This window comes from Sarcophilus harrisii, chromosome 1 (genome assembly GCF_902635505.1).
Source record: "Sarcophilus harrisii chromosome 1, mSarHar1.11, whole genome shotgun sequence".
In the NCBI taxonomy this organism is placed as follows: domain Eukaryota; kingdom Metazoa; phylum Chordata; class Mammalia; order Dasyuromorphia; family Dasyuridae; genus Sarcophilus; species Sarcophilus harrisii.
Window position 1 is genome coordinate 349,143,749 of NC_045426.1, and position 10,119 is coordinate 349,153,867.

The 10,119-nt window shown below is 34.8% G+C and overlaps 1 protein-coding gene across 1 annotated transcript; it reads left to right on the forward strand.

The window, feature by feature from the left end:
• The first annotated feature begins 8,702 nt into the window (after window positions 1-8,702).
• LOC100925791 (olfactory receptor 2T27-like) lies at window positions 8,703-9,651 on the forward strand. The gene is given in 2 exon segments (XM_023502706.1): window positions 8,703-8,722; window positions 8,724-9,651. Coding segments are annotated over 2 exon segments (948 nt in total).
• The last annotated feature ends 468 nt before the right edge of the window (window positions 9,652-10,119 follow it).

Below are 10,119 nucleotides of genomic sequence, written 5' to 3' on the forward strand. Positions count from 1 at the left end.
TGAGGTTCAAAAGAACAGGATCTTCAGGATTCATTCTGTATATTTATGATATAGTATTAGGTACTTCCGTGATATTCCATTATTATATCATGTTGGTTCATGTTTTCTGCCACAATCTCAAATTTCCCCCTTTAGTCCATAATAGGGAATGGTACTTTAAGGGATCCTTTCATTTTTGATGACTCTAGGCATGGGATTTGGCAGACTATTCTGTAATGACCCATTATTGATGGTACTTTCTTCCCTTTTGCCCAGGAATTTCTAGCTAACTTCTGTTTTGGGGTGAAAGGAGTCACTTACTATAATTTTCCATTTCATTTCTTGATGATCAGTTTGTCTGGTGTGAATTTAATATAAAAAACAAAGATCCTCAGGGTACACTGATTCTTTTGTGAAGTTTTCAAGAATTAAAGAGAAAGAAGGGTAAAATCAATACCCTATTATAAAAAGAGGGAAGAGGGATATGTAACATGCCATTTCTCAAAATTGGGGCCTGTGAACTTTGCTGGTAATATGTGTAGGACATTGGGGTTTTGCTTCTCCTTAGAGCAGCCATTTTGACCAGAATAATTCAGCAAATGTCTACTAAGAATGTGCAGAGTTATGCTAGCCACAAAGAATATAAAGATGAAAAATGACAGTCTTTACCTTCAAAGAGTTAACAATTTAATGGGGTCAAAAGTATGATATAATGTACTTATATCAGTTAATACAAATGTGATCCTGAACAATTCACTCACCTCTGTGTCTAGGATTCTTCCTCTGTAAAATACATAGAAGTGTATTCCTATGATGTCCTACACTTCCAAATCTAGTATTCTATACTATGTTAAGGGTAAAAAAGAGAACCAGATAAAATGATATATAACAATATGAGGAGGAAAAAACTATCTTCAATCCTAGGAGAGTTCTTGAAAGGTTATGTGAAGGAAGTGGAAGAGAATTTCAATAGCCTGGAGAAATTAAGGCAAGCAAGTGCTTAAATCCAGATTATAGAGATTCTTAAATTCCAGGTTAAGAACTTTGCATTTTATTATGTATTGTGATGATTATTTGAACAATTGTATGAAGAAGAGATTAAATAAGCCGTTAGAGGCAAGAATAGCTGTTCAGTTGTATCTGATCCTGTGATATCATTTAGGGTTTGTTTTTGTTGTTGTTGTTGTTTTTTTTAGGTTTTTTTTTCAGCAAAGTGGTTTGGCTCATTTTATAAATGAAGAAACTGAGACAAACAGGGTCAAGTGACTTGTCCAGGATAACACACCTAGAGTCTGCGGCCAGATTCGAACTCTTGTTTTCCTGAGTCCAGGCACAATTCACTGTGCTACGTAGATACCCATTCAATTCTCAAAAACAAAAAGAGTTATCCACAATAGGAGCAAGGGAAAAGGACAATTAGTTGTGGAAGTAGAAGACATAATTTGGTAAATAACCAGATGGTGAGGGGATAGAGATGGGAAGGGATGAAGCAGAAGAAAAGAGTCAGAGATGATTTAAAAGTTGCAAGCCTGAGTTACACAGAGAATGATGGTGTAAAGGATTAGATTTTGGGGGCTAGGGGGTGAACTATCAAGTTATTAGAAACTATTTTTGCTCTGTGTTGATACACTTAAAATAAACAAACCTGTTACACTTCCTCTTTGCTAATTGCAGACTAAAGACAAAAAGTCCCAGAGGATGACATCATGAAGTCACTCTTCCCTTTAAATAAAAATGTTGGGTTTTTGCCATGATGCAAATTCCCTCCTTTATTTAAGTCTCTTTCCATACATTCCCAACAGTCTAAGATGTATAGCAACTTAGTCCCTTCCTTATCTATCCTTAGGGAATCTCTAGTTTGTCCTATTTTCAAAGGAGGGGTCCAATTGGCAAGGGGAGAACAAGCAATCCCAACTGGCCTCCAAGCAGTAGGAATATGCTCTCTCTCTATAAGCTGAAGTTGTGGCCATCTTACCCACTGACTTTGCCTAGAGGCCCCTCTCCTTTGCTCTTTTACCAAGATTCACACAAGTCTTTGTGTTCCTCTTCTTTAACAGTGGTCATGATAAAAGCATAAACTAACAACTAACTAGAATTTCCTTTCACTACATCTATTGGGTTTAGATTAGGAAAAATCAGTAGATTAGAATTCTAGTCCCAATATTCAGCAATTCCAATTATTAGTTTTACTTCACATCTCTGGTTGAGAAATTTATCCTGGTCATCTCTTTCGAACAATCTTGTCTTTTTGGAGCATACCTTGAGGTAAGTGACTATAATGGCCCTTCTGAATCTAGCCATAGAATATTCTTTAAATACATATACACATATATACATACATAGTATATGTACTCATAAATAATTTTAGGGTTTTTTTTCACAGAAGATAAAGAACAAATATGTGGTGAATTCGTAATAATTTTTGTTTTTTGCTTTTTTGAGAGGAGGGTGTGGGATATAATGATATTGACAGTGAAGGGAAGAAGTCAAGGTTGAACATAGCAAGATATCCTTGACCATATATTGCCTTGTAAAAGAACATATTCTTCTAGGATTTAGTTTTCGCATTCCTGATCTACATGTTATCATACATAATGGAGTCCCTATGTCCAATTCTCAGAATCTGGAATTAGAAACTCATATACCTGAAAGCTGGTTAGGGAAGCTCTCCACACTTCAAGATAGAAGAATTTCATTGCCACCCCTTTAAATATGGTGTAAAGATCACTGAATTGGCAATTGAGAGGTCATGTGACTATGGAATTAGTGATAAAAAGGAGCTCAGAGATGATAAAGCTCCTTTATTTTTTTTAGATGAGGAAACTTCAGTTTCTTAACTGAATGTAAGAATTTAACAGAATCTAATTGAAATTCAGTGACTTTACTGGAGTCAAAATATTTGTACCCAACTTTTTTACCTTAAAATATACTGCTTTCTCAATCTCCACCCCATCACAAGGCTACTGGGCTCTGAGAGCTTCTGAGAGAATATTTTGTGTTACCAATTTCACAAGGCTATTGTGAGAAAAACACTCATAAAATTTTAAAAGCTACATCATATTCCCCCACATACATTTACAAATAATTTTGTGGTTTTGGAGTATTTGTGGAAATAAAAAAGTTCAGTTCTCAGCTCAACTTTTTGTCATCAGAACTTTTGAAGGTGGCTATTGAAGAAACTCATTCCTTATTCCCAGTTCCTGATTCTGCTTTGTGAACACAGTTCTAACATGCTAGGCTGGGTACATACTGGAGGTGTGCTGGTAAATGTTTACCAATTGGCTTTCCAAACAAATAAACATGTTATACAAGACATTTTTAAGTTTAATGTCCATTATGTACATTTTCTTCATCATTTCAATAAGTTTAAACACTTTCCTCATTTCTTCATTTCAATTCTACTATCAACTAGAATTCACAATATTAAAACAGAAGAGAAATGAATTTCCCATTAAGTTTATATGTGTGACTTTATGAACTTTCTTAGTTTTGAATAAGACAGTAGGAATCAAAGTTAATTAACCAGGAAGGAACCACAAAATTCTCTTTTGGTTTTATGGTTTTATCACCATTCCATTGGATATGAATTATCTTCAGCAAACATAAAAACAGGCTATTTACTTGACTGTCATTTTAAGAATTTTGATTGACATTATGAATCAGTAAAGGACCTAGGTGATGCAATGGATAGATTGCTGGGCCTGCAATTGAAGGCAATCAGGTTTAAGTGGATTGACTAGAGTCAACACAGCTAGTAATTACCTGAGGCAGATTTTGAACTCAAGTCTTCCAGATTACAGGGCTAGTATTCTATCCACTGTGTCACCTAGCTGCTCAAAGGTCTGAAATTCAGGAATACTTGAATTCAATTTCATTTTTGGATAGTTATTATCTATGTGAACTTGAGTAAATCACTTAACCTCTGTATGCCATAATTTTCTCAATTGTAAAATAGGGTTCCCAGGGTTGTTGTAAAGGTCCCAAATGAGATAATATTTGTAAATGACTTAGTGTAATGCTTGGCACAGAGTAAGCATTATATTAATTCTGGATATTATTTTAAATTTGAATTGACTGCTTGACTGAATGTTCATTATCAATTCCCCAAAAGGTTAAATATTAATAGTTACAAATCATATTTATATAATACTTTTTATTATAAATGCTTTGTATACAGTATGTCATTTGATTCTACCAAGAATTCTGTGAGGTAGATAAATAAAAGTATGTTTACAAAATTACCCGTATTTTATATATGTGTAAACTAAGACTTTAAGAGGTGAAGAGGTGAAGCTGGAAATAAAAACATTTACTAAGAGACAAAGACAAAACTTGAATTCAAAGTGTTTTTTTCAAAATAGAAAAGTTTTACTTACACCCACAAAAATGCAAAAAGAATTTTGACCTGAGTCAATAGACAATCAAGAATATTTTTCCTCTTCCTATGGGGACCTACTTGTATGTACAGTCCTTATAACATATAATAACTATCTATGGCAATTGAGGTCTCTAGACAGTCCCTAAACTTTCTGATTCCATTTTGTCATTTGTATAGTATAATGCTTCACAAAATTGTTGTAAGAAAAAAAACATACTTTTTAATCTTAAAACATAGGAATACGTTTATTATAGTTTTAAGTTCATAGTTAAGGGATGCTATTCATTGCTTTCCTTAAAATCCACATTTATGTGTTTGCAAAACACTTCACATTTTATCCTCACAACAACCCTGTAAATAGGATGCTGTTTTCTCCATTTTTAAAGAAGAGGAAACTGAAGCTTAAAGAGGTTAAATGGTTACCCAGTTTCACATAGCTAGCTAGTAACTGTCTGAGGCAAACTATGAACTCATCTTCCTAAACACAAGTCCAGCATTCCATTCAATACATCATCAAGCTGCCTCAGAAATGGAAAGATGAAAAATTCATTTACCTCACTGTAATGGGCTGAGGTTTGAGCTGATGCACTGAGGTCCCAAGTATGTGAGGCTAGATAGTAATTGGGCTCTATTAATATACATGATTGGATAAAGAATGGTCCCTGCCCACTCTCCGTGCAAGTCCTGATGTGTTGTATAGGAAATGACGATTTTGGTGGGTGGAGGCAAAGAGAGAGAGAGGAAGAGAATCTGGGGGAGATTGGAGCTGGGTTCGAGACTCCGAGCTGCTGGTTGTGTGGCTGCTGGTTGAGCTAGCTTCTTGACTCAGCTGCACACATTGCTATTGCCGATTCTCTTCCACCTCCGATCTTTCTTCACTGAGAATAAAGACTGACGATTTTCCCCTAACCTGAATTCCTGACTCGTGCTGATTTTAAAATACGCGATCTTCACACCTCACTGGTTCCTTTCTTTACATAGTAGCAAGTAATCAGTTTAACTGAAAAGCCAGAAGAGGCCAGTTTTTGTCCTGGCTATAACATTAAGAATTTGTTTTACATGATTTTTAAGTAAATCATTACCTTTCTGAATAGTTGTTTCTTCCAATGATGTGATTCATAAGGCCTATTCCTTTTCTAAAGTTCTGTGACTTTCTAGCTATCCTGAAAGCACGAAAACACTAGTTCAGGCCTGAGTAATTGTCTGCTTTTCACAATTTAATACAAAGATGCTTGAGCTTATTATGTGTTTAGTTAGTCATTGAAAGATTTGCTCCTTATCGTTGTTTTTCTAATTTGAACTTCATTTGTCTTATGTTCCTATTTCTATCCAGCCTCATTTTCATTCTTCCTTTTATTTATTTGCTTCTTCAGTTGTCAGAAATTTTTTCACCTCTTAACTTTTCTCTCATCTGTTTTCTAAACCTGTTTCAAAAATGATTTCCCAAACTCAAGCAATCTATCAACCTCAGATTTCTCTAATGGCAGGTATGACAGGTGTGGGCTATCATGTCCAGTGAATATTTGTATATGTAACATTATACATTTAAATACTTTATATATTTTAAATCTAAAAAATTCCCTTCTATGTCAAATAATATGTAAATTCAACTCTGGGATTATATGATATAAGGATCTACAAAATCATGAAAATCATTTCTGTTTAATTCAAGTCAATATAAGAAATATATTTCTTATTTTATTCAAAGTATTGTTCTATCTATTTATACAAAATGAAAGATACAGTCACTGTCCTCAATAAGTTTATAATCTAGCAAGGTATATAAAACATGTAGATAATAAATAATTAAAACATATCTTAAAATAAAAGAAGAGTAACTCAAGTACTATCAGAAATTTAAGGAGAGAAATATAACTTCCACTTGTGGATACAAGGGACAACTCCATGAGGGGAAAATCATTGGAACTGGGCTTTGAAGGGTACATTAGAATGTCAACAGTTATAGTGTGGTGAGTGCAGCCCAAGCATAGACCATGGTGTACACAGAGGAACAATGGCTATCTGTAGGATCAGTTTGAAGAATGAATGTAATTTAGTTTGACTTAATTAGATACTAAATGAAGGAAGAGCATATGGAGTGGGAAGTCAAGTTGAAGACAAATTATAGAATGCTTTGAATTTTAGACTAGGGAATGTGCATTTTATTTAGTAAGCAATGGAAAGACACTGAATGGATTTCCCAGTTGCAGCAAGGATTAATCCAAGAAGGGCTAATGTGTCGACGTTTGTTATGAAGATGTGTTGGATGTCCCAGGAGTTGAGCTACAGAGTGATATTTTCAGATTTGTAAATTAGAATGAGCAATGTGATAGTGTTATGCAGAATAATTTTGAAAGGGAAAAAATTCTAGAAAAGGAAATTCTTTAGAAGGCTCTCTACCTCCATCCCTTAAAATTTCTTTCTATGGATTCACAACTGTCAAAGTGTTCAAAAAGATATCTAATATTTTCACAAAGTTAAATATTTATTCAATTCTACCAAATCTACTGAAAAGACTTTGAGTACATTGAAATTTATGAGCATGTTAACTTTACCAAGACAATTTTAGATTCACAGTTCTATGAACTTCACACATCCTTTAAATGGGAAAACAAAGTGAAGTCATAGAATTTTGGAGGGAGTTAATGTTTAAATATAAGGAATTGCCATGTACTTCATTTTCCCCCCTTCCTGATAATAAGGAATACAAGGAAGCTTTCTAGGGTCTTGTTAGCACATTTCAGGAAGGGTCACTATTGGGGACACCACTGTTCTTGATAGGAAGCCTACATGGATTATTGGTTCCTTTTGGGCTGTGACAACCTCTGTGGACCAGTGACAGCTATTGCCCTCTAGTTCTTCAAAATTATTCATAATTTCTGAAAGATAATGATCCTGAGTCTTAGGAGAATCTACACCTTTCTTGGGTTAGGGGTAGGGAGGAATTTTCTTTTTTTACCTGTAATGCAACATTATTGCTGAATCCTTGCTTTTAATTTCCCTGGTGGTTATCAGAGTCTGAAAAAAGAAGGAAACCAAATAAGAACATTAAGGTTGATAAATAGCTGCTGAAAATGATTGATATGAAACAAATGATGGAAGTATTTTAATTAGGCTATATCTATATTGCTGCTACTCAACAGATTTGGCTGATATGTTTCCTTGTATTTAACAACTAACTGAATTTAACTAATTAACTGAAATGACCCGTAACTTCAATCTAAAGATTTGCATCATCTGGGAACATAGACAACCTCCAGAATAAAACCTGCAGAATCAGTTAAATTCATTCACATAAAACCATCTTGTGATTATAGAAACAGAAAGAATAACAGCATTGCAAACACATCTACAAAACAATTAAATTCTGTTTAAATAAACAAACATTTATTAAATGGTTTTTATGTGAAGAATGTACAAAGAGAGCATAGATATAAATGTAGAAGAATTTATAATCTAATTGTAGAAGGCACAACATACATAATTTAGTAAGATAACAGGGAGAATGTGATAAGAGAAAATGAGGTGCTTTAAAAGAGTTCAAGAAAATCTGAGGGGAGGATAACTTATTTCAAGAAAGAGTGTGGTGAGGGAATCCAATTTATGTTTTCCTGTCACTTTCATATCAATTACTCCTTCCTTCCCTTTAGGGAACCCATTCTCTAAGTTCTCTTTCATATCTCCTTATGGATACAAAGTGCAAAATGGTTGTACTCTAAGGGGACCAAATAACCTCTCCTTTAATTTTACACCACACTTTTAACATGGCTTTCTCTCAAGGAAGTATAAGACTATTACATTCCCTTATCCAATGTACACTCTTCGAAGAATAGACTGCTCCTTTTTGTTTTTGTATACCTAAAACCCGGCATATAGAAGACATAAAAAATGTTTATTAATTTATTTAGATCCTTAAGGTCCTTAAGGACAATTGTACTTTGTAAAATCTAGAAAAACTAATGCTTATACATGCATAAACACATAGACATGTATATTACACATTTTCCTTTCCCTTCCCTTCCCTTCCCTTTATTTAGATGCCATTTAAAAGAGGAGAGATTAGATGTTAATATAGCATATAATTAAGAGTAGTGAACAAAACTAGAAATCAGTAAAATTTGTGTTGTATTTCCAGAAAAAGAAAGTAAAATACATAATCTAAATGGGAGGCAGTAACAAAATGTGTTTCCCAAATAATGGGAAAATTAAATATTGGTATTTATTAGAAAAGCTATAAATTAATCTAAAGTTATTGTGTGATTAGAATTAACTTCATGTAATTAAGCTTATCTATTAGTTCTGTCTTCTTTTCTCCAATCTCTAGGTCTACTGCCATTCACAAATAATGGAATGGGGAAACTATTCTGTATGCAGACTTTGTTCTCCTTGGGTTGTTCAGCAACACAAACTTCCCATGGCTTTTGTTCTCTCTCATCTTCTTGGTCTTTGTGATCTCAGTGGCCAGCAATGCTGTTATGATCATTCTTATCCACATTGATCCCCACCTCCATACTCCTATGTATTTCTTGCTTAGTCAACTCTCCACCATGGATATCCTCTACATTTCTACTATTGTGCCCAAGATGTTAGTGGATCAATTGGTGGGCCAAAATAACATCTCTTTTGCAGGTTGTACTGCCCAACACTTCCTCTACTTGACCCTGGCAGGTGCTGAATTCTTCCTCTTGGGTCTCATGTCTTATGACCGTTATGTGGCCATCTGCCACCCTCTTCGTTACCCTATCTTGATGAGCCGCAAGGTATGCCTGCTAATTGTGGCTGCAGCATGGCTAGGTGGCTCAGTGGATGGCTTCCTATTGACTCCAATCACTATGCAGTTTCCTTTTTGTGCTTCAAGAGAGATCAACCACTTTTTCTGTGAAGTCCCTGCCTTACTGAAACTGTCCTGCACAGATACCTCAGCATATGAGACAGCTATGTATGTCTGCTGTATCATGATGCTTCTAATCCCTTTTTCAGTCATTTCTGCCTGTTATACTCACATCCTCATAACTGTCTATCGAATGACTGAGGCTGAGGGGAAACGGAAAGCAGTGGCCACCTGTTCCTCACACATGGTTGTTGTCAGTCTCTTTTATGGAGCTGCCATGTATACCTATGTGCTTCCCCACTCTTATCACACCCCTGAGCAAGATAAGGCTGTATCAGCCTTCTATACTATTCTCACACCTATGCTCAACCCACTCATCTATAGCCTCAGAAACAAGGATGTCACTGGGGCTCTAAAGAAGGCACTGGGTCAATGTTCCTCAAGAAGAATAAGGGCCTTCTGAGGATTCAATGGAGATGTTACTAAGTACTTTAAGGTAATAAGGATAAGGTAAAACTTATAATTAGGCAGCCTTCAACTGGAAGATTGGGAAAATTCTGAATATGATAAAGCTATTAGTAGTAGTTCTTTGGATTTAGATTTGTAGCTCATTATTACTGTTTTTCCCAGAAAAGAGGTGGGTTGTGCAGGCTAGCAAGTTTGAAAAATTTCTTAGAATAGACTGATAATGATCTTAGCTGTAAGGAGGATACTTTTTTATCGTCCTATTTCTCTGACCTGCTGTCTCCAACTACTTCTAAATATGTGTGCTTGAAATTACAAATTTTAAATTTAAATTTTATTTTTAGTTTTCTTAATGGCTTCACTCATATCACTTGAATTCACTGATTTTCCAAATCATGCTCTTTGATATGATGGAAATCATTTACATCTCAAAGAAGAATTATGACCATTTTATGCTTTTAAAACT